Source organism: Melopsittacus undulatus, chromosome 9 (assembly GCF_012275295.1).
Source record: "Melopsittacus undulatus isolate bMelUnd1 chromosome 9, bMelUnd1.mat.Z, whole genome shotgun sequence".
NCBI lineage: Eukaryota > Metazoa > Chordata > Aves > Psittaciformes > Psittaculidae > Melopsittacus > Melopsittacus undulatus.
The window spans coordinates 2,106,555-2,130,838 of NC_047535.1; the positions used below are offsets into that span (position 1 = coordinate 2,106,555).

A 24,284-nucleotide genomic window follows, 5' to 3' on the forward strand; every position below is an offset into this window, starting at 1 on the left:
GGACAGGGTGCGGAAGAACATCGCTCATACTGAAGGGAGAGGGACGTGCACTTCCTTTTCCGGTTGGGGCGGCGGCGGAGACGGGCAGGAGCACGACACGCTCCGCGCTGCCACCATGGTGAGGAGCCGGTCGCGGCACTGAGCGCGGTCGGGGTTGTGGCTGGGGCGGGAGGTGGGTGCAGGTTGGTGGGTTCAGGCTGGTGGGAGCCGGGCCCGGCGGACAGAGCTGAGCCGGGGGTAGCCCTAGGGCTGGAGGCGTGGGCCGGCCTCCCGGCCGCCATCTTGCAGCCCTCAGCGCTCCGCCTGCCGCGTGGAGCCCGTGTGGGGAGGCCCGGCCGGGTGAAGGGGGCCCGGGGCTGGCGGCAGAGCGGATCGTGGCCGAGGGCTGGGCCTGGTCCGCTAAAGGTCACCCTTTCCACTGTCCATGTGGGAGATGGGGCCTGCATCGCCGCCTGGCAGGGCTTTTCTGGTTTCCTCACTTATCTCTCTAAAGGAGAACGAAGTCACACGGAAGCTTTGGCATCCACATGGAGTCAAAAGAATGGTTTTTATAAATAGCCCTTGTTTCTACCTTTTTTGTGATTCCAAACCAGAACGGTTTGGGTTGGAAGATACCTTAAAGATCATCTAGTACAGGCAGGGATTACCGAAGATTACTAAATAGTTACCCAAAGATTCAGTTCTAGATTAATGTCACCCAAATGACTTGGAGATCTATTGAACTTAAAACCTCAGGTATAGTTTTCTGGCCGTGTATTGTGTGAGGAGCACTATGTTACAGGAAAATTATTGCTATGATGATGTAATTTGCGTCTTATCCAGTGCTCAGCGACAGTTGCCTGCTGTCAGTGTGCTGGCACTGCTGAGCTGAAGACCCCTTCATTCTGAGCAATAGTGGATGGATGTGAATAGTGAATACAGGGAGCTTACTCCCCTTGTGCTTAATGGTTTCTCCTTTTCCTTTCCCAGGCTTGCGCTCGCCCACTGATCTCTGTGTACTCTGAGAAGGGGGAAGCATTGGGCAAGAATGTCACCCTGCCCGCTGTGTTCAAGGCTCCCATCCGCCCCGATGTTGTGAACTTCGTGCACACCAACCTGCGCAAGAACAACCGGCAGCCCTATGCTGTCAGTGAGCTTGCAGGTATGGATGGATGGAAACACTGGGGGTAGGCCTTGCAGGTGGGCTAAAGCTGAGAACGCATCTAGAATGGAAATAAGAAGTGCTGTCAGTGGGGTTCTTTATAGGAGGTGTGGTGAAAACTCATGTTTAATGATCCCTGCTCTGTGTGGAGACTTGCCCGAGGCATTTGCCAAGAAGAAACCTGTGCAGATGGCATTTGTTAGAGCTGCTTCAGCAGCTTGTAGGTGCAGACACCCTCTGCTTTCCAAGGAATCTGTACTAGGAACATGCACCTACTGATGAAAGTATTTCACATAAACACTTTAGTCTGCTAGGAACAGTGCTCATTCAGATCTCCAAACTGAGGGCCAGGTGTAGAGGTTAGGATGTTAGTGTACTTGATTGTAATAAGCAGGTCTTCAGTATGGTAAGAATTAATTATCCTGCTCTAATCAGGATTTGTTTGGCTGAAATGATGAGATTCCACTTCATTGGTCCGTGTTTCTGAAACACATGATAACAGTGGAAGTTCTGATGGCTGCTCCTGGTTTCAGCTTATCCGTGTTTGGGAAAACTCCTCTTGTCACTTTTCTGAATGAAAATCTTTCTGTTCCAGGTCATCAGACCAGTGCTGAATCTTGGGGCACTGGGAGAGCTGTTGCTCGTATTCCTCGAGTACGAGGGGGTGGAACTCACCGCTCTGGCCAGGGTGCCTTTGGAAATGTATCCTTTCATAGCTGCATCCATCAAGCAGAACAATTACGTATCTAAATAAAACAGAACCTTCTGCTTGAGGCAGTGGTAATCTACAGTGAATGACCAGGTTTAGGAAATATGTGATGTGATTAGAACCTTCTGTATGCAAATTCAGACTGGCTTTAATGAGCAGCAGCCCCCACTGCAGAAGGGGAATGTCGTGCATCGCATGATGCCCATCCTGCCATGATGTCGTAATTTGCGTCCTACTCTGTGCTGGGTGACAGTTGCCTGCTGTCAAGTGTCCTGGTGCAGGTGGGTGACGAACACTTAACGCTGAGCAAGGATTCAAGTGCCACGCTAGAGAGAGAAGCTTCAACAAGGTGGTTCTTAACAGTCCATGCCTAGATGTGTCGTGGAGGCCGCATGTTTGCCCCCACCAAGACTTGGCGGCGCTGGCACCGGAGAGTGAACACAACTCAGAAGCGTTATGCCATCTGCTCTGCCCTGGCAGCATCTGCTCTTCCAGCTCTCGTCATGTCCAAAGGTGGGAATACTGTCTCTGGAAACGTTTACCTTGCCTGAGCAGCATCAGTTACTATGTAATGACTCAAAATGTATCTTCTGGGTAACTAAATTCTCTTCTAAAGAGTTGAGAGACTGCCCATTCTTCAGTGCAGAGTGGTTTGGTTATATGCAAAGTGGGAAGACACTTTGCAGTTGTGCAGTGTTGGAAGTTCGAGGATAGGAAGGTGCTTTTCTTTGTGCTGTTGACACAAATCTTGTGTTTATAAAAGCTGAATTGGGACTCACGTGGCAGTTCTGTTTGATTCCTGCTCATGGAAGCCAAAGATTTGCTTACTAGTTACTCAGGTACAGCAAGTTCTGCCCAAGGCAGGCATGTGAGACTCCACGGAGACTTCACTGCTGCAGTTACTGTGCCTGACTATCAGATCATGAATTTAATTTCCACTTCTGATCGTTTGTACCATTTCTGCACACACAAGTCAATAACACTGAGAAATGCTTGTGGCCAAGGTCGGTGGGTAACTCCATGTCTTGTAAAACCCTCACTAGGCCACCGCATTGAGGAGATTCCAGAGCTTCCTCTGGTTGTTGAAGATAAAGTTGAGAGTTACAAGAAAACCAAGGAAGCTGTTCTCCTTCTTAAGAAGCTTAAAGCTTGGAATGACATCAAAAAGGTGAGTTTCTAACGTGTTGTTTTGGAGGGAGACCCAGGTGATTAGACCCTGCAAGTAGGAATCCATTCTCATCTCTGAAGAATGATGAACTCTTCACTGGTCCGTGTTGCAGATCCACAGTGATGATTGTGAAGTTCTGACTGAAGCACGGCTTCAATGCCTGACTTGATTGTGCCTGACTGGTGGGGTTGAGACTCAATGGAATATTCACCATGTTACTTTTCCATAGGTTTATGCCTCCCAGCGGATGCGGGCCGGGAAGGGTAAGATGAGGAACCGCCGCCGCATCCAGCGCAGGGGACCCTGCATCATCTACAATGAGGACAATGGCATCATCAGAGCTTTCCGGAATATCCCAGGTAACTTTTACCTTCAGATGTGCCGATTCTTTGTTGGGAGACTGCCTGGAATGATGAGATTCCACTTCACTGGTCCGTGTTTCTGAAACACATGATTTTGTGGAAGTTCTGACTTGCTGAAGAAGCCTCTCTCTGTTTCTGTGGACTTCTGTGTCTGTTAAGAGTGTAGTCCTCCATTCCTTGATTTTAATCACAAGCTGACGGGATTGCTTTGCCTGTTTTCCTGTAGGAATCACTCTCCTCGATGTGAACAAGCTGAACCTGCTCAGACTTGCTCCCGGGGGCCACGTTGGGCGCTTCTGCATTTGGACAGAAAGCGCCTTCCGCAAGCTGGATGATCTGTACGGCACCTGGCGCAAAGCTGCCACGCTCAAGAGCGACTACAAGTGAGTGTGGACGGGATGGGAGAGAGTTCCAGATCCAGATTAGACCTTAGGCAGAAGCTCTTCCCTGTGAGGGTGCTGAAGCGCTGGCACAGAGTGCCCAGAGAGGCTGTGGCTGCCCCATCCCTGGCAGTGCTCAAGGCCAGGTTGGACACAGGGGTTTGGAGCAAGCTGCTCTAGTGGAAGGTGTCCCTGTGGCAGGGGGCTGGAACTGGATGAGCTCTAAGGTCCTTTCCAACACACACCAGTCTGGGATTCTGTGACTGACAGGATGTTTGTTTCACAGCCTGCCAATGCACAAGATGACCAACACAGACATTGGAAGAATCATGAGAAGCCAGGAAATCCAGAAGGCCCTGCGTGCTCCAAAGTAAGGGGTTTATCTATGAATGGGGTGTTTCTCCAATTGCTTGAATCCCTCAGGACAGAGGGTGGGGCCAGGCTTATGTTACCTTTTGGGTACAAATACAAGGAATTCCAGTTCCTCAAACCTCAGTAAATACTGAGCAGGATGTGGACTGTGGCCTGACCTGGTGCTACACCATGGGGCTGTTCTCTGCAGGAAGAAGATTCGCCGCAGGGTCCTGAAGAAGAACCCATTGAAGAATCTGAGAATCATGATCAAGTTGAACCCGTATGCCAAGACAATGCGGCGCAACACCATCCTGCGCCATGCACAGAACGTGAGTGCTCTGAGGCTGGGCGCAGTGGGGTCTGTACCTTGAGGGTGTCCTCATCATCTCATTTTGTCTTTCTTTTTGCAGCATAAACTTAAGGAGGAGAAGAAAGCCAAGGCAAAGCTGGCAGGCAAGGCCCCGGCAGACCCTGCAGCCAAGGGCCCGGCAGAGCCCGCAGCCAAGACCCCAGCAGCCAAGACCCCAGCAGCCAAGGCACCTGCAGCCAAGGCCCCAGCAGCCAAGGCCCCAGCAGCCAAGGCCCCCGCAGCCAAGGCCCCAGCAGCCAAGGCTCCAGCAGCCAAGTCCCCAGCAGCCAAGGCCCCTGCAAAGACCAAGGCTGACGCATAAGGCAGGCGGCTTCCCGGGGGAGACTGCCCGGCTGCGTCCGGGATCACCGGCAATAAATCCTCTTGGAGCAGAGCGCTGGTGTCGTATTTGTCGTGTGTTGGGAGGGGAAGGGATGCTTGGGGAGGCCGGAGCCGGGGTTTGCCCGTTTCCCGTTGTAACCGTGGTGCTGTGACCGGAGCCGGGGTTTGCCCGTTTCCCGTTGTAACCGTGGTGCTATGACCGGAGCCGGGGTTTGCCCGTTTCCCGTTGTAACCGTGGTGCTATGACCGGAACCGGCCGCACGGTGGCAGCCGCTGCACGTTTCCAAAGGCCGGCGGGCAGTGCGGGTGCGCCTCCTCCGGAGCGCTAGGGGGCGCTGCGGCGCGGTGACGTGCGCGGGGCGGGCTGGAGGGCGGTGGAGGATGCTGAGCCGGCTGCAGGAGCTGCGCCGGGAGGAGGAGACGCTGCTGAGAGTGAAGGCGGCGCTGAGAGAGCAGCTCACGAGGCTCAGGGTGCGGGGGGGGGAGCGGGGACGGGAACGGGACCGGGAGGGGACGGGACCGGGTGCGGAGGGGGGGGGGGGGGCGGACCCCGAGGACCCGACACTGAGAGCGGCCGGGCCCGAGCTGCGGGGGGGCTGGAGGTCACGTGATTGCTTGTGTGTGGTTATAGACACCCATAGGAGGCAGAGGCTCTTCCCTATGAGGGTGCCCAGAGAAGCTGTGGCTGCCCCATCCCTGGCAGTGCTCAAGGCCAGGTTGGACACAGGGGCTTGGAGCAGCTGCTCCAGTGGAAGGGGTCCCTGCCTGTGGCAGGGGTTGGAGCTGGATGAGCTTTGAGGTCCCTTCCAACACAAACCATCCTATGGTGTTATTGAGTAATTACTGCAGTGTGTCTGTGCTCCCGTGCGGCAGGTGGAAGAGCTGGCCCTGCAGTCCATGATCAGGTCCAGAGAGGAGAACGGGACCGTCCCTTCCTCCACAGCAGCAGAGGAGGTTCAAAAGGTGAGGGAGGGCTTTGCCTGTGGGGGGAGTTCCAAGGGTGGCACAGAGGCGACAGCAGTGGTTATGGGAGCAGTTGGGGGGGGGGTTGCAGTTCAGGTTCTTCCTGTTGACCTCGTTCACATTGCTTAGTAATTATAGAACTGATTGTGACACTCTGACCATGACAGGCTCTTGGGCAGATGGACAACGAGGCTGCCATCAACCAAACCGAGTTACACTTAAGTCTTCAAGATCATGGAGAGGAGGAAGAGGAGGAGGAGGAATCTGATTCTTGAGAGAAGAAAACCTGATACGGTTTGAATACAGACTCAGGAGTTTCTGCCTCATTCAAACTCACCCTTTTGTCCTGTGCATGGGTATGAACTGCAGGACACGCAGGACATAAGGTCTGGTGCAGTTACACTTGAACATGTGAGGGTCATGTCATAGGTGTTAAAAGAATGAACATTTGCTGTACAAACATGTAGCACAACCCCTTCCCATATTTAAAACCTAATGTAGCTTTTTGCGTCCCTGGCTGGGGCTTGGAAAAGTCATTGAGTCAGACTAATATAAATGTCTTGTGACCAGCAATAGTTTGTTCTTATTTCCTCATGATGAAAAATGAAACCAGGCCATGGAGGCTGGTGCTGACCCACTGATTGTGTTGTGACCTCATCTGCCTCCACTGGGAGGTGGGAGAAGCCATGTCCAGGCCTAGCTCTGGGCTCTTGGCTTCCATGTTCTCACGTTCTGAGCACAAGGTTTCTTCCTTCCTCTTCCTGTAGCACCTGGTGCTTTACCATATTGTCAAGTTGGACCAACACAGTGAAGTGTTTCCTAGTTTGTGCTCTCTCAAAGTAGCACCCAAGAGCCTTGTATTCATCCACAAGTCGTACGTGATACTTGTAATAAGGAAGTAGTGCTTTTTGAGCACTGTTACCTACTTTTTCCCTTAGTAATTGGTAAATAATCCAATTCCACCTTCTGCTTTCAAGTGATCTGCAAGGAGGAGTTTAAGAACTTAGTTATAAAACAGAAAGTGAGTGCCCTCTCATTTCTTTAGTGGCACAAAAAGCACTGTAACTGCTGCTCCTGGATAGACAAGATGCTTTTCCTCCTCATTTTATCCATTCTCATTTAAAACACAGAAATCCAAACTCTGTTAAACTGGTTAAAAACAAACAATAAAAGTCATACCCTAACTCAGCCCCTCTGTCAGCTGTCATTGTCACTTACCCCTGGTTGTGACTGCACAACAGTAGGGGCTGTTGCTGGCTCTGGAATCACTCTCAGAAAACAGAATCAACACCCTTGTAAAGTTTGCTTTAAGAGCAGGAAAGGAGTTGGGAATTGGTTGAGTATCCTAGGTGTGGTCAGAACCCAGGATTCCACCACCAATGAGCTGTTGCCACTGTCTGAGGAGAGATGGGGTATCTGGCTCTTAGGTGGTTTGTAGCTTCCTGGGGTGTCCTACTACAGGTACCTACATATGCACTACAGGAGCTCTTGTTACTGTTGCCTGGGGAGAAACCATGTAAAATGGGAGTTGAGTCTCAAGCTGGCTGTTCACATACTGCACCTTTCCACTACCAACAGTAAAGAGTACTACTGCAGTATCCCTGTGTGTTTGTGTGTGTAATGCACATGTAAAGCTCAGGACACATTTAATTAAACACTACCCAGCCTTGGCACTACTAAAAAGTCACATTCAAAGGAGGAGCAGCTGAAAGAAGCCTCGGATGTGTCAGTGAGTCATTTCCTAGTGTCAGTGGCTGAAGGGCTATTCTATCCCTCTCTGATACCTGATACTGTTGACCAAGTGGAAGTTTACATCCACACAGATGGGGATTCCTTTTGGGAAAGAACTTTAGACATTTCCTTCTCTGAAACATGAAGGAGCTGGCTGGTGCTGCTCACCACAGCTGTTACATCTCTGTGCAGAGGACACACTCCTGGTTCTGTTGCACAGGAACAGCAGCAAGTGATGGGAGCTGGGCTTGTGAAGGAAAATAACCTGCAGAAATGAGCATTATACAGCCTAGTACCTGAAGCAATGAGCACAGTGATAGATGCAGATGGGTATGTCTGCCCTTGGCTGGGTGGATCACAATGTTCCCATGCCACAGCCTCTCACACCCCACCCAGGGGGGCCACAGCACTGAGCACTGAAGGCTGTACAAAGTTGTGCGAGTGACACAGACACAAGCTCTGGTGTCAGGCTTCTCTCCAACAGCCCTCAGAGACACAGAACAGGGTATATACAGAAAAAGAGTGGGTAATGCACAAACACCTTCAGAATAAGGTCTTAAAGTCTCTAAAAAAGCTGCAAGAAGTTATTTGATAATAGATTTATTAAGAGAACCCATTGCTAAACATCTGAGAGAATAAAACAGTAGAGGATCTTCATACACTTCAGACACTAAACACAGTTGTCATGAAACTTCAGGTTAAAAGAAAGCAAAACTGCCTGGATCTTTGTCTTGATTCTGTAGGACACGGCCAAGAACTAACTTTGAAAACTCAATTAGAAAGACATCACTAAACCCAAGTAGGATGATATGTTTTAAAAATAAATATAGAAATATGAACAAGTCTACAATTAGAATAGTGCCCTGGACATTCCAAGAAATGCAAAGCTCTTCCCATCTACACCTGTGAAGAGAGATCTCGAAATAACATTGGAACCGTCAGGCCTAACTCTCAGGTACAGTTTGACAGCAGCAGAAGCATGCTCAACAGATACAGGTTCAGGGCATCCCTAACCCTTTCTGCGTGGGAGATTAGGTAAGCATGATTGAAGTACCAACGATTTACAAAGGATCTTGATAAAGTTCAAACAGGCTGGGAGGAAACACCCTCAGTGATATCTTCATTAAGAAAGAATATCCATAATCACTTGAAATCAGCAAGCACTGGAACTTAGACATCTTACAGTTTGGTCAGTGAACGAATGTCATCCAATACAATACCAATTAGTTTATGACAAAGTTTAAAACCATTTGGCACATGCTATAAAGACATTCTTCCTTAAGAGGTGAAATACATGTTTGAACAGGTAGAAGCTGAGGAAAGAGGACCAAAATAGCATCGTTGTTAACAGATGTACAGTACAGGAGCAGCTCTTCTGCACTCAGACTCCAGCAGCATGTGTGGGGGTGCTTGGTTGGTTAAGGCCTATGGTTGAACAGAGCCACCCTGCAAAATCCACCTCCTCCGCTTCAGATCTCTTAATGAAAGCGTGAATCTGAGCAGAGGAGAACATCATCAGTATTCAAGCACCCAAATCTGTTAAGTAATAGTTTTGAATAGCCTGCAATAGCATAAATCCAGTTTACTTTCAGTTTTCAAGCTAGCTATAAGATCTGACAAGCTACACGAAGCAACCAGGAGAGCTTTTCTGCAGGGTTCTGGAAATAGCCAGCATATGAAGTGTACACGTGGCACAGCATTCCAGAGGAATGCTGCCTACACGGTGCCTACTGCACAATACTTACACCAAGGTATGCAATAAGGACATGACTCAGCCACTTGAGATAATACTCTGGAAAAATGTCTGCTGGTTGCATAGAGAGGTTTTCTGTAACCAAAAGAGTCTGACTGCATTTTGTACCCTTATTGTACAACAGGATCACAGCAGGGGAAACTTGATTTTCTGCAGCAGAACCAAAGTGCTAGAACTATAGTTAAGGCCATGAAAGACCCAAGGGAACTGGTAAGGTCACTTCATGCAGAATAATTGCAGCATGTTTGGGTGTAGTAGTTCATAGTTTTTGCTAAGGAAAGCTGACACGAAGGATAAAATTTGTCTCTCAATAGGTGATTAAAATGCATTTAGCTACTCCATAAGCAAGTGGTATTTTGTTCTCTTGTCCTCCTGAAAGTAACAATCTATACATGTTATTATTGACTGATAAACCCAAGAAAGGGAATTCTTTTGCTCATTCATAGCATTAGGCCATCTACTTCTTGTGATAATCAGACTCCCAAACCCACTCATCTTGGTCTGACAGTCTCTGTCCTGGGAGCTTGTGAAACCTGTAACCCTTTGAGAAAAAGCCCCAGAAAAGCAGCCACTGCTAAAACTATTTGAGCTGCTTATGTCAAGGGCCACAAATTACACTCTAGGCCTCATGCTCCAATCCTGATCAGCTGAGGAATCCAACCTGCATGGACAAGAGCTCTCAGTTCAAGTTCAGAGCTTTCACTTACCATCAGCTGCTTCAAGTCGGCTCTCTCAGCAGGATTTTTAATTAAACTAAGAAAACAGAAAGTGTTGCACAAATTACATGTATTATCTTGTAAAGATCAGGTTACATCATGCTGGTGTGCTGCTTTGGTCTAAGAAGATCCCACTCTAGATACAAGCATTAGGTAATGCAGTGCCTCAAACAAAGCAGGGGCTGTACACAAGTCCCTTCTGTAGCTGTCACAGGTAGAGTTTTAGGTATGAAGTCTGATAAGTCTCCATGGGGGCAGCAGTGAGTGTCTATAACCAAGCTGGAGAGATCAAACTCCCATTCAAACAAAACCTCAACACTAGGAACTGCTTTATCCCCCAAGTTTCTTTTACCCAAGTCTTTTCAAGCTCTATATCAAGTATGGCTGTTGCATTACTTTTCTTCCATTTGGCAGCAGTAAATATATATATTTAGCTTCTAATAAATTCTCTCTCTGTAACAAGCTGCCTCCCTCAGCACTGAATATACTGGTTCAGTGCCAGTATCAAGTGCAACTGGACAAGTAAATCAGTGGGTAAACTGTTGCTGTGATAAAGTTGTTGGTTCAGTGAAACACTAAGAAAGAAAAAGCCATATCTGGAGCCTGCAAGACTCGTGCATCACATGGAACAGTCACTGCAGAACACTGTGAAGGTTACTCTTAAAAGTAAAGATCCTCCTTTGGAACTGTGGCATATGATCAGTCATAAGTGCTATGGTGTCTTTAATACTGAGAAATCTAAGTTGCATACAGCAGCAGAAATCATATCTTAAGGAGGGGAACATCTCTCAGCTTTGGGGTTCTCTTTGGATACATATGCTGTTAAGCTGGTGCCTGCAGGACAAGCTTCAGGCATATTAGCAGTCAGAAAAAGAGGATTACACTAATTGAAATTACATTTATCATAGCCACAAGTAGGAACTGTCCTGGTTTTGGCTGGGACAGGGTTAATTTTCTTCCCAGTACCTGGTGCAGTGCTGGCTTTAGTCTGAGAACAATGCTGATAACACACCATGTTTTTGTTTTCACTAAGTAGCGCTTACCCTGATCAAGGACTTCTCAGTCTCATGCTCTGCCAGAGAGGAGAGGCTCAAGAAGCCAGGAGGAAAGAAAACCAGGAGAGCTACCCTGAACTAACTAAAGCCTTATTCCATACCACAGACCATCATCCCAGTGTATGAACCGGGAGAAGCTGGCCAGAAGGGGCTGCTTACTGCTCAGGGAGAAGCTGAGTGGTGAGCAACTGTATTGTGCATCGTTTGTTTGGTTGGACAGTGTTTATTCCTTCCTTCATTTCCTATTGCTATTTTATTTCAATTATTAAACTATTCTTATCTCAACACATGGGGTTTTACCCTTTTTCTAATTCTCCACCCCCTTCCACTGTAAGGTACTCAGCAAGGTACACTGCAGGGGTCCCAGGTTACCAGCTGGCCTTAAACTACCACAACTCTGCCAAGTTACTGATACATGAAGGCAGCAGGGCTGATCCCAAGCATGTACCTTCCCAACTTAGCCACAGAGAAAGTACTCACCATTTGTTAACAAAATCTTGGAATTCCGAACCAAAAACACCATTGGGCAGTTTTGGAGGTGGCTAAAAAGAAATAAATCAGTAATTCAGCATAACTAATACATGGTGAAGCACAACCTACCTAGAGACCTACCAATTACACACCCTGTATCTCAGGAAGTTTACAACTGTATTAGCACAAGTGCAAATAGTTCATTACCTCGTTGACGATGTAATCAAGAAGCTCAAAGATTGCCATTGGGGGCCTGCTGTCTGGTCCATAGGCTAAGGAGAAATTGTAGAGGTAGAAAAGCACAGTGTTACTCTCCTTCTGTGGTAGGGGTGTTTGAAGATATTAAGACCTTGAAGCTGACAGAAAAGGGTATTAGAAAAGAATGTACAAGCTGTTGTAACTTACAGCTCACTGGTCGACCAGGTGTTCTTTGCCTGGGTGAGGTCTCTGTGACTGGTGAATCTCCCTCTACAGGGCAGCCAAACATTAATTCAAGCTCCTTAGAGTCAGGAGGAGGAATCGGGTATCTGCCAATAGCCATTTCCACCAGTGACAGCCCCATGCTCCAGATATCCGACTGCACTGAGTAGTGAGTTCCCTGTAGTCTTTCCGGCTACAACAGACAAAAAGGGAGGAGAGAATATAATAACAAGAGAAACCCCCCCTGCATTCTGCAATAACCTGGATTAAATTAAAGATGAAACCTCAACCAATCAGAATGACATGTTCCAGTGAGTGACTTCTTGACCTTTCTTTCACTCTCTCATCTGGAGTTCCAGAAGTCCCACAAACACTGCATACACCACTGCAAATAGCTCTGAGAATACTCTAAAATGATGCTATTATGTCACTGGTTTATTTAGCTTTATATCTAGATGTTGCCGATATTAATGATGGGATAACTAAAGAGCAAGAAATCAGAACTAGTACAGGCAACTATAGATTCATTCAGTTTCCCTGAGAAGCTGCTCTTGGCTTTCTGTTTGGGAAGGAGAGGGAAGGTAACTTGATTGTGTCCAAAAGTGACCTGGTGCTCTAGCAATAGTCCTGTGGTTTGTGACACTTCTCAGCTGATGCCACTCTGATAGCTCCCTATGGCAGCAATGCATTTATGCAAGAGCTATTCTATACATGCATGTTGCAGTTTCACATCCATATTCAAGTAACTTCTAAAGAAGTTGCTGAGCTTTATAATCGATCAATATGCTAATGAAATACTATGTACAAATTGAATGACACAGTATTATACAGGGCACAGACCTTTCCTGGTGATAATGACTAAAAAATATATACTGGATAGGAAGATGGGCATGTGTTGTGCAGGCTGAGCCACCTGCACACTAAGGTCTGACAAACTGGAGTGAAATAGGCTTAAATTTAATTATTTGTATTATAAACGTGTGCAGGTAAGACAACAGACTCAGCTAAAAACATGCTAAGGAAGCTGCTGCCAGAAAAGATACTTCAGGCACTATCAAAAATACCAGAATCACCATCATGGCTTGGTCTGTGACAGATGATAACAGACAGCAAAGCTAAATCTCAGTCTGTAAAAACAATCAAGTAAAGAAGACCAATAGCAGACAGCACTTTGCTCTCACTCCTCCTACTGAAAGAAGAAGGGAGAGCCAGCAGTATGTTAAGGGTCCAGAAGAGATGGGGCTGTGAATTCCTTTTGTTAATTAGCAACAGTCCCTGACTGTATGTGGGAACATAAGCCAGTTTTATTTCAAGCACATTACCAATATTACATGACAAAAGAGAGAACACTGTCTTTGCTGTTGAAGTGCAGGCCCCATACAAAGCTATTATGCTTTAAGCAGAAAAAACAGTTGAAGCCCACACAGTTTCAATCTTAGAGCAGAACCTCTGAACATGCTATTGTAGGAACTAATTGGCTGTCTGCTTCACCAGGTGTGTATGTTAGAATGCAACTTGTTATTTCCATTAACTGTGATTTTCACATAATGCAAAGAGTTCATGGGAAGAGCAAGTTTCAAGGTATTCCTCATAGAGAGGAACAAAGAACACCCTGTAAACAGGCTCAGATTGCTGCCACAGCCTTGTCCACAGCAGCCACTCACATGCTTTCTCTTATTGCTGCAGTGCGTTGAGTTCCCAAGAGCAGGCACAACAGGATCACTAGCAAGGCAGCAGTGTACACCTGCCTGCATAAATGACCACAGCAAAATGATGGAGTGGGAAGAGAACAACACTTAAGGAAAGCAAACTGCAAATACTGGGCTTTTCCAGAAACCCATATACAAAACCCAACAGCATTAACTGACTGGATTCTGCAAGATGGACACAGCTACATCTGTTACAGTGTTACAAAACATACCAAGTTGTTTGGTTTTCCTTGCAACAGTTCCTTCCCCCCACATACAATCTGATACTGGAATATTCCTGGAATGCAGGAAGTGCTGAACTATGACCAACAGCAGTAATGGCAATAGTTGGTTTCTTGTTTGATTACTGGCATCATGGTATCTCTACCAGAACATAAACTCAAAGCTACAAAATCTATACTTACAGACATGTAGGAGCGTGTGCCAACAAATGAGTTTGCCATAGAATCTATCAGTTGTCCACTGACACCAAAATCACAAAGCTTTATTTCCCCTCTAGAGTTCACCAGAATGTTAGAAGGTTTAACATCTGCAAAAAAAGCATTATGAATGGATGAATTATATTTAACAGATAAAATGGGAAATTTGACAATGAAAGTAACATGAAAAGTGAGAGTTACCATGTGTCTCCCTTTGTTTCCCTTCTAACTAGGACACAGTTCAACCCCTTCTCTGTGAATACTCTGGGAAGATATTTGATTCCCTAGGCCCCTTTCACTGGCTATTTATCTACAGACAGATGCAAAAAGCCTGTTAGTTTGCAGGTTTTATTTCACCCTGTTCCTTGTGCTTCCAATACTTAGCTTGGGCATCTACATCATCCTTGCAACGACTAAGACGCAAGATAAACATTAAAGTGTATGTCAGCACAGTTGCTTTAGCCCAGAAAGAATCACTAAAGAGGCCCTATATTTATTTTATAAAGGTAAATGAACTACAGGAGCCACTTCATCATCCTTAAGTTAGCATTCATATGTACATAACATCAACCATCCTGTATTCTTGCTGTTCTGGGGTTTGTTTGGGGGGTCTTTGGGGGTGGATGCTCTTGGGTTTTCCTGTTTGTTGTGTTGGAGTGAGGTTGTTTTAAAAGCTCTGAAAAAATCATTATCCTATTATTGAAATTCTGCATTTGAAACACTCTGAGATTGTGTTTACCTGTGACAGAACCAGGCTGGATTTTGACTCCATCACTGTTTCTAAATAGAAATGTAATAAGGGTCACTGGTAACCAAGCAACTAATAACAGCTATTTGAATGCAAAGGTACAGAGAACAATTATTTACTGTTTCTTTTGGAGCTGTAAGGTTTTTTTACTGGTTGCCTGATCCTTACCAATGCATTATCAAGATAAGTAAGCAACAGTTCACATTTGCAAGCAGTGCTACAGAAATAAGGGTACTATAAATGGGGTTTGAAGAAAGATCAGCTCAGCCTATTAGAATTTCACTTTAGACCCTGCTATTCAAGAGCAGACCCAGAGGTCTAGATAGTCTGTAGCATATTTTCATTGGCTTTTCCATTTTGAACACAAATATATTCCAGGTGGGTTTTATTTCAGCCACTGAGGAGCTGACCTTAGCTACTGATAACAGGATGGCACTGGAAAGATGATACTAACATTACTCCTCATCCCTGGAAAAAAATCCCCATGCAGAAGGTTATGCCTCACTGAACAACACCCACAGAGATTGCAGATGAAGACAAAGCTATGCCTTAGCTGGTTGCCATCTCAGACCCCTCTCAAAGAACCAAAAATCAAGTTTAAATAAAGCTATCTCCATATGGAAATTTCAGCCATATCTTCTGGTTCTTAACATCGCCCTTCCAGGTAACTGAGACTGTCCAGGCAGACTGGAAAGTGTTTCAGGATTATTTCTGTGTATACAAGTTCTTCTGTGCTCAGCTACAGGACAGCAAGCCTGCAGCTTGTCCACTTTGCTTGGAGTAAGCATCAGCCTGTAGAAAATCCAGAGTCATCTAACACAAACCATTCCCTGCTCTTAACACAAAGGAAGTCATGCCTGTGCACTTCTTTCTACCAGAAAGGAAATCCCAGCTGCTTTTGCCAGGTACAGTTTTCTTCCTTCTGCAGGAGGAAGAACATGGACACATGTTTTGTGCATACTTTTAATTCCCTATCCCTAGGAAAGCAACCGGCTTATAAACATTGCTCTCCTCAATAGATTTTCCTCCTGTCAGAGGAGCAGAGGTACTGGGCAGGTTATGGAGCTGCTGACCAGGCAGAAAACAGAAGGGTACAAACTGGTTAACACCGAGCAGTGCCTTGGTAAAGAGAGACCTTTAGAGGCCACCGGGGCATAGAACTGAACCCTCTGCAGGTTTTGACTACTTGCAGAGACCTCAGCACATTGCACAGGGAAACCAAAGAATCCAGTCCAGCAGCTTGACCTATCAGTTTGAAATTCCAGCAGGAATAAAACACAAACAAACCCACAAAACCCAAGCAGATGGGGGAGTGAAGCAGGCAGCAGAGATTCCGGCTTCACAGGAATCTGCACCTAGAGCTCTGGGTAAAAGCAAAGGGGAAAAACAACATTTGTGAAACACTGGAACCACTGCAGAGCCTGAACACAGTGAGAGACATGGCCTCTAGATTTGTACTGCTTATCTCTGAACATCTACTTGTTCGTTTTAGAATAAAGACTTAAATCCTCACTTTACAGTTCATGAATACTTCATGTTCATAATTAAATGGCAAAATATAATATTAGCATTCCTCTGTCAGTGAACCAAACAACACTCTCTTTATATTCATCTTATATGCTCTAGAATCCACCTGGGCTTTTGAAGACTTAACTTTTACCTTCAATATTCTCCTAGCTCATAAGCCCACACTATTCCTTCCTTACAATAGCACAGCAAACCCTGAGTCCTCACTGGAGTTCTGCACGATGCTTGTCTTTCTCTGAGCATTTCCATTTTCCTCACAAGGCACCCAGTGCAATCGGTGTGATGCCTGCAAGGCTGCTCTCTTCTCATCCCTCTCACTGCAGCACACTATGCTATTTTAACTCCAGAGTGCCTGAGCACTTGAGCAGTTTCTCTGGAAACCAGAGATTCGTATTGCCAAATGCAATAGGAATGCCAAAGCATCCTTCAAAATGTCTGCTGCAACTGGAAAGATATGGACAAATCTAGAAAGGGAGACAAGAAAATGAAAGGACATTTCATAGATCATTCCAGACAGCTGTACAATTCCAGAGACGTCCTTAGCCAGTCCAGAGGGATGGATACATCACACTGAAAAGGGAGCTAGTTAATACAAAGAAGCTTCCAGGATTTACAGAACATCTTGTAGCCTCTGTAAGGGGTGCATCTGCCTCCTCTGCCTGAGCCCAGCTCTCCCCCTCAGGTACAAACCTGGCTCTGAAAGAAAGGTGGCCCTGGGCATTATCATAACACCATCAGGCAAGAATTTCTTGTGCACAGAAGCTACCCAGCAGCCAGAAACCTGGCCATGGATTTGCTTTGCAGAATATTATCGCTATCTTCCAATCAATTCCTATTTCCCAAGGCAGCATCTCAGGAGAATACTCTAAAGCTACCACACTAGAAGGGACCAGTGACAGCATCCGTGCTGTGTGCTGCCTCCTGCCCTGGAGCTCCTGCCTGCAACTGAGTTCAGAAATCTTACAAAGCATTGTCTATGCAAGAGAAGAGTTTCCAGGAAGAACCACGCTCCAAACCGGGCTCAGAAACAACCAAAATGATGCTCTTATTAACTTACAGGGTTTTTGTTCACCCAGAGACAAAACACAGCAAAAACACATTAGTGTCTTAATCTGCAGCAATATACTTTGTCTTTCCTTACAGAACATCGCTTTGTCATTTAGAACCTTTTGTAATTAACCACAAAGGTAAATGGGCCCATAGAATTAGCATTTCCTGTTCTTGACCCAGAAGAAACCTTAAGTCTAAGAACATAAAATTACAATGTAAGAAGCTTTAGTTGTTGAAGTTTTATTTATTTACAATGGTATTCTTGCATTTTGAAGCCACATTTAACATTGACATGCATTACCTAAGCAAGTTCTGACAACATTAAACCCTGCTGACATCAGTTCACTCTACACACCTTTCATGGATTATGTTTTCTAGAACTCCTTAATCCCAGAAGACCACACAATAGTACAGCCAGCACACAACTGAGCATCAGTCAACCTGCAGGAGACAGCCTCATGCTGCAGGACAGCATCTTGCTCAGAAACCTGGCAGCAGGAAGCTGAACCAGGGCCCTCCTCAAGAAGGACAAGTTCTAACAGCTCAGTTGAGTGTGCCAGTTTACACATGAGGCTCAACTTACATATGGGAGATGACTGGTGGACAGTATCAGAGACAAACACCAGCAGATTTAGGTCCATATGTCAAGAGATGAGCAAGTCTGGCTCCATATGTCAGGAGATGGAAACACTGCTCTGGCTGGTTTTCCTTTTCTCTGCTAGCACTAGCCACAACCAACTTCCAAAATGCTATTTAACTCCCACTTTATCAGACATCACACATTTCAATGAGAGTTTCTGCATAAAGCGTACAAGGTCACATATTCCTGATGCTGTCAGAGCACACAGCATGGGAACTGAGCTGAGAAAATAACAACTGCAATCTGTACATGGAATTTTACACTGCAGGGGATATTCAGTCCATTGGAACCAATGGAGAAGAGGAACTTTTGCTGGTCTGCACATTTGAAGTATTCTGATGTAGCCAGTACTGAGGTTGAACTCCACTTAAACACCATCAGGAAGAGGTTATCTTGGATTTATCAGATTGTAAAACTGGAAATTAAGTTGGAACAATTGCTGTGTCAGCACCCAGGTGAGCAAGAGCAACTTAACACACACATACACCCCCCAACCAACATAACAAATCACTGCCAACTGAGAGCTACAATGTTGTTCCAGTATTCCCTAAAGTATGATCTCTTTTCCAGGAGTCTCCCTTATCCTCTGAACAGACACAAATGTCTTTGTAACTGTCATCAGAAATCTTTACAGAGTCTACACCTCCAGCCTCCTTTCTCCAGAAGAGTTATGTTTGATTGCTAGAAGAAACACCACCTAATGATGCTTAAGGTGATCCTACAACAGACTGTGTAAACTGGGATTGCTAATTACTCTGCCTGGCCAACAAATGTAAACTCAGATACGTATTAGTGTCTGATGAAGATATTTTTATAATCTGAAGATTGATCTCATATGGTACAAGACTCCCAGAGCAGTTGGCATGGTTTAGGCACATGGCCTGATCACTGCAGTGAGCAGTGCCATTCAAACACAGACAGGAAATGTTCCATCTCCAGTTGTCACTTTTCACTCATATTAGGAATAATGGAACTTAGTACTTTACCATTTCAAGGGTTGGTTTTGTTCAATGGAAAAAACACAGCAGTTTGAAGAGCTGGATTTTAAAAAGGGCAACTAGAAGGTGAAAATAAGGCAGTGCATTTATTTTTCAGTAAAGTAACTAAGGACCCCAGGACTGCAGAAGCAACACTCACTTTACATAGCTTCACTGTGGCTTTAAACTCATTTAAGTATATAAAGATACGCAATTCTGCATGACAGATGTCTGTAAACAGCATGTGAATGTAAGGCATCTTCTGGGGATGGGGACTTGCCTTTAGAACTTTGAATGGCAATAATGAGTATTGAAATGTCAAATTCATTTTAGGTCAGAGGTTTTCAACCTCAATCTCTCCAAGGATTTTGTCATTGTGGTTAATAGATCTGTTGCTATCAAAAGACTACAGGTTGCAATGAGGAAACAGATACAGTGAGACAATGCTTTTTAATAATAGTTTTCTCCATAAAGAGTTAGTTATGCCACTAGAAACCCCATTCATAAGTATCTTAACTGTCTTCTGCTTCTCTTTAAGCACAGGAATGGAAACTACATGAAGAGAAGACCTCCATACATGCTGCCTCATTTCAAGTGCTGACATAGCTAAGAAAGCTACTGCCCACAGCTACACTAGCCAGTGTTTCTTTACTGCAATTACACTGTGCGACAGGCAACGTGGCCCAAGTGCCACTCCTGGAGGAAGAAATGTTCGAGGGTTTCCTCAGTTCACAGCTCTAAGACTGCATTCTCGGCTTCTGTACCTGTCTGCACTTACCTAGAAGTTTATAATGTACTTTGTGTTGAAGAAGTCTATTCCAAGGAGGTGAAGGAAGACTTATCTAGTATTTAAGGGAAATACCATCACTCAGGTCCTTCAAAACATTCCTATCTTTGCTGCAAAGGGAGTACACTTCTGGTCTCAAGTTAAGATTCCCAGCTCTAGCACATACTCCCACTGGCAGCAAGCAGTTTCACACACTGACAAATCCTCTTATAAATGCAGATAAATTGCAGTAAGACATCAGAAGTTGAAAGTACATGATAGTAAGATATCTGGATATACCTCCCAATAAAAACCCTCAGAACCAAAATCACATTAAACTATAAAGAACCAGAAAAGCACAAATTAACCTGAATAAAAATTATATTCAAGAAAAGTTACAACGTAAAATTCTCACCTCTGTGCATTATTTTATGCTTTTCTCTCAGGTATGTGAGTCCTTTTATTACCTAAAGACAAAGAAAAAAACTAATTTACAAAGCAGAAGAGGTAAGTGCATGCTTTGTACAAGAGCTCCAACTGAATGCAATGTAACAGAAATACCAACGTGTAATGACTGCAGATCAATACTCTGATTTAATTTGTACCTCTAGGTGAGACTAGAGAAACAGTCAACCAGTTCTGCATACAGAGCCTGTTGCACAATAGATATGAGAAGGTGAAGTTCCAAATTTTCTAATCCAGTGTTGATTCTGTTCTTATCCAGAAGCATCAACTGACACAAAAGCAGAAAAATCAAAGCAAATACACCGAGTTACTCATTCCGATGCCCTGAGATACCAAATGATGACATGTACAAAACCTGTGTTTTAAAAGAAATGGGTGAACATCTGGTAGTATTTCCCCCTCCCACACTGCCCAGCCCTCAAGTTGTAGGGGAATGCCAAATCCAGGAAGCTGCTGAGACACGCATGTACCTACTTCCAGCCTTTGAGAGCAATGAGCACACTCACCGCAATGCTAACTTTGCCCAGTATCTGCTCAGGAATTCTTCCAGCCTTTTTCAGTACTTGATCCAAGGAGCCACCATCCTAATAATAAATGTTTGAATAGTCACGACTTAATCAAATTACTCTAAAGCCAGACTGAAACCTAAGTATGGGAAGTAAGAAAGCGCTGCTTTTCACATTTAACTTAACATTGTTATGGTGTGTATCTGAAAATCAGAAATTACTCCATGGGAATTAGTTTCATGTTTATTTTAAACAAACATTCAGCCAGTAACAACATCCACTCAAATAAACACTCCACACAATGATCTTCCATACCAGCATTTCCATGGTTTGGATCTTGCTAAGGAAGTACAGTCCACAAGTAGCTGCCAACCAAATGTTTGAAGTCTCATAGATTCTGTCCACTTTCAGGCCAAATCAATAATGTGCATTTTTTTTTCTTGTCACAGTCATTCCCTGATGCTCTATCCCCATCCAAAGACAGAATGAGGATTGAAACACCACAGGAAACCTTATGATCCTGATTACAGGGATAAAAATGAGTCACACTGGAAAAGACAGTTCTCTTCCTGATTGTGTGCTAGTGGCATCCTATGATCATAATTAAGCCCAGATCCCTCTTCTCATCTCAGAGGAGATCCTACATAGAGAAGGTTGGCCTCCTAGTTCTGCATAACCAGGGTGACCCTGTCAACTTCCAAGGATGGAGAGTTGATTCAGCTCTCAAAGAACCAAAACAGGAAGAGATGATTTTGAAGTTCCATGGTAAGTAATGGTCTCAGTAATCATATTAGGTTAAATAAACTGACTGCATGCACACACACCCCCAGCAAAGTCAAATATATTCCACTGTTGCTAAGAGCTTTGGAGAAGGAAAAATGTAAAAGAAAAAAGCTATTTATTTTTAGCAACTGATTCAACAATAGGTTTGTGCATAAGTTTTGGATTCTCTAGAATAGAGAACATATAATCTAAGAAGAAAATAGAAAGCTATTTCTCTAATTGCAAAACACCATCCTGTTGTCCAGATCAGCATTTGAATCTCCAAGTACTCAAGGCAAAAATCCACCTTGAGAAAGCAAATACCTTGTGCCTTAACCTATCCATTTATACATGTAAAGAGAAAAGATAAAATGCAAAGTTTTGTTATTTGAGGACTAAAAATCCATAACTCTTAAGAGAAGGAGAGTAGAGAAATACATACTTGAGCATGTATTTTTGTAATAAAAATACACCCACATAATGCTGCACTTGGTAAAAATACATCAACAGGAAAAAGATCTATATACATTTCTTGTATAACCAGTCTGCATTTCTGGACAGCTGTATTTCATACAGGTAAAACCCCATTTCTCTCCTCCCCTCTCCAAGGACCAGCTCTGCTCCCGGAAGAGGCTGAACCCAATTCAATTGTCTGGTGTTGGCTGCAGCCTTCAGTGTCTTCCAGAAGCAGACTCCAACACTTTAGCCTGTTAAATACCTGCTGCTAAGCAAAGTTATGTGTTGATTTTGAATTTATGTACCTAAAAATATCAAGCACTCAAATCTTCAAGTTCTATGCCTTTCCCACCTCCAACTTCTTGTTCATATTCATACTTCTGTTTTGTAACTCACTGCTAAAAATAAGGATTTTGACTGGCAGTAATTGAAAAGTATATACAAAATAGGCAATGGAGATTCTCAGCTCATTGTTCATCCAAAAGGAGACCAAAAGCTTCCACCTAATGATCCACATTAAGCCATCAGTTCAATGGCTTAAGACTCCAATTTTAATAATCCACCTTTCTATTCTATTGCAGAGCTTATTGATCAGTTGGCCTATGTGTAAAATCTTGTACGCAGTCTGACTTCAATTAGATCTCATCCTGTCTTCCCCTCAACTGAAGAGCCTTATGTCAGATACATCATACCCTGCTTAGGAACTTGCAAACCCTCATTGCTCCTGTTAATTTTCTTATTGACAAATTCATTTAGGTTCTTTATGCCTTTTATTTCTACATGTAATTACATATCACCACCATCTCTTGGCATGTCTTAACATACATATTGCTCTTCTAGCTATTGCAGATGTGCACATTTGTGACATTCATTACATGCATTCTGAAACAATGCCCAGTCAGTCATTTTTAACATCCATTTTTCTGGTTTTCATTATTCTTCTCCATTCTGAGAACTCAACTTCTTTATAATTCCCAACAGTCACTTGTATTTTGGGGTATGTACACCTTCTATTGGGTGAGCACATGCTTAAAAACTGGATTATGAGCACTTGTTCCTAAGCAACCATCGATTCCTTCTAAACATTTCAGTCAGGGAAGGCCAGAGAAGCATTACAACAACCACATGTACTTTCCAGAAAAGAAGAAGGTTTCTCTCCAAAGCAGCAGGATTTTTTTTCCAGGGAAATACATAAAAAAAGCCTTCAGATTTATTGTATTTCATATTGTTAAAAACAATCCTCTACTGAGCAAGTGAGGCACAAAATTTGCCTGACCTTTAATTACAGAAAATTTCCTTTTAGTGTTTGGCTCCATATGGTTGGAGAAAGGCAAACAGCTGTCGAGAAGAAGCTGTACTTTTCTATTAAAATTAAACACAGTCAAGAGCATTTTTGGCATTAAAAACAGTTGTGTGAGATCTTTCTGAGCTTGTTCACTTCCCAGGCACTAATCTTTCTTTGTATTTTCCGTAAAATTTGAGAAAAAGGAGATAAAATATCCATTCATCTAAAGAATAAACTAGACCAGGTTGCTCCAAGCCCCATCCCAACACTACCAGGGATAGGTCATATACTTCATTAACTTAAATCCTTTTGACACTCAGGTTTTGCACCAATGGTCTACTAAGAGCTTCAAGCTAAGACAGATTCGTATGTACTTACCATGTGTTCCATGCAAATGCTGATTTCTCCATCACTGTAGAAAGCTCCATAAAAGCCCACTATGTAAGGAGAGTTGCACTCATGGAGAACTTGCAGCTCCCGGATGATCTGGTTTCGAATAGCTGGCTTGATCTCTAGATGAATTAGCTGTAAAACAATCCACTCTTTATTATTTTCTTAGTGGTACAGTGCCATTCAGAAAGATCAGGTTGTTCAGAGAGAGTTTTCAATACTTACCTGGATAAGGCCCTGAGGAGCCTGCTCTGATCCCACAGGTGACTACTTTAAGCAGGAGACTGAACCTTCTGAGGCCACTTCCAACAAGAGCTATTCCATGACTTAACTTGAAAATAACTCATTTTATTCTCTTAGTGGCAAAGGGAAAAGAAAATACTACAATACAGCATGAGAAAGGTGAAATATCAGCACCCATGAGAAGGTGGGATTTCCATCTCTTCACTTAAGACTTCTCTATCACAAACTTTTTGTCCCAGCACACTTTCTTCACTTGGGTTTTGTTCTATGGAAAAGCCATGAACAAATGTCTAAAGGCAGTGTGTCAAAGACATACTGACTCAGAAGCAGCTGCTGAAAGTTTGTAAAGCATCAGTGAAAGGAATGAGCTGAACCTCAAATTAAAGGCTCCCCAAACTGAATCTAATCTAAAGAGAAGATGACAAAC

At 44.3% G+C, this 24,284-nt stretch overlaps 3 protein-coding genes and 4 non-coding genes across 7 annotated transcripts in view; 6 read left to right on the plus strand and 1 right to left on the minus strand.

Annotated features, from left to right (window-relative positions):
* Positions 1–48: 48 nt before the first annotated feature.
* On the plus strand, positions 49–4,857 carry RPL4 (ribosomal protein L4). The gene is made up of 10 exons (XM_005148799.3): positions 49–118; positions 970–1,141; positions 1,737–1,843; positions 2,225–2,363; positions 2,894–3,018; positions 3,248–3,377; positions 3,607–3,763; positions 4,047–4,130; positions 4,323–4,443; positions 4,525–4,857. The coding sequence occupies exons 1-10, from the start codon at positions 116–118 to the stop codon at positions 4,783–4,785; spliced, it is 1,299 nt and encodes a 432-aa protein (XP_005148856.2). The 5' UTR covers positions 49–115; the 3' UTR covers positions 4,786–4,857.
* LOC115946469 (small nucleolar RNA SNORD16) lies at positions 791–891 on the plus strand. The gene has a single exon (XR_004080541.2). It is a non-coding gene; the product is annotated as a small nucleolar RNA SNORD16 (small nucleolar RNA).
* Positions 1,588–1,659, plus strand: LOC115946465 (small nucleolar RNA SNORD18). The gene has a single exon (XR_004080538.1). It is a non-coding gene; the product is annotated as a small nucleolar RNA SNORD18 (small nucleolar RNA).
* Positions 2,059–2,159, plus strand: LOC115946470 (small nucleolar RNA SNORD16). Its single transcript, XR_004080542.1, has one exon. It is a non-coding gene; the product is annotated as a small nucleolar RNA SNORD16 (small nucleolar RNA).
* On the plus strand, positions 3,423–3,493 carry LOC115946468 (small nucleolar RNA SNORD18). The gene has a single exon (XR_004080540.1). It is a non-coding gene; the product is annotated as a small nucleolar RNA SNORD18 (small nucleolar RNA).
* A 298-nt stretch (positions 4,858–5,155) lies between the features above and the next one.
* On the plus strand, positions 5,156–6,443 carry SNAPC5 (small nuclear RNA activating complex polypeptide 5). The gene is made up of 3 exons (XM_034066239.1): positions 5,156–5,276; positions 5,679–5,768; positions 5,936–6,443. Exons 1-3 carry the CDS (start codon positions 5,187–5,189, stop codon positions 6,041–6,043), a joined length of 288 nt encoding a protein of 95 aa, XP_033922130.1. The 5' UTR covers positions 5,156–5,186; the 3' UTR covers positions 6,044–6,443.
* A 1,640-nt stretch (positions 6,444–8,083) lies between these two features.
* MAP2K1 (mitogen-activated protein kinase kinase 1) overlaps positions 8,084–24,284 on the minus strand; it is a 33,359-nt gene continuing 17,158 nt past the window's right edge. The window contains exons 3-11 of the mRNA XM_005148798.3: positions 23,603–23,749; positions 20,722–20,799; positions 20,166–20,217; positions 14,028–14,152; positions 11,900–12,107; positions 11,702–11,766; positions 11,504–11,565; positions 9,960–10,005; positions 8,084–8,994 (exon numbers count right to left, since the gene is read on the minus strand). Of these exons, the coding sequence (XP_005148855.1) occupies positions 8,881–8,994; positions 9,960–10,005; positions 11,504–11,565; positions 11,702–11,766; positions 11,900–12,107; positions 14,028–14,152; positions 20,166–20,217; positions 20,722–20,799; positions 23,603–23,749 (897 nt within the window). The 3' untranslated portion in view covers positions 8,084–8,880. The remainder of the gene's footprint in view (positions 8,995–9,959; positions 10,006–11,503; positions 11,566–11,701; positions 11,767–11,899; positions 12,108–14,027; positions 14,153–20,165; positions 20,218–20,721; positions 20,800–23,602; positions 23,750–24,284) is intronic.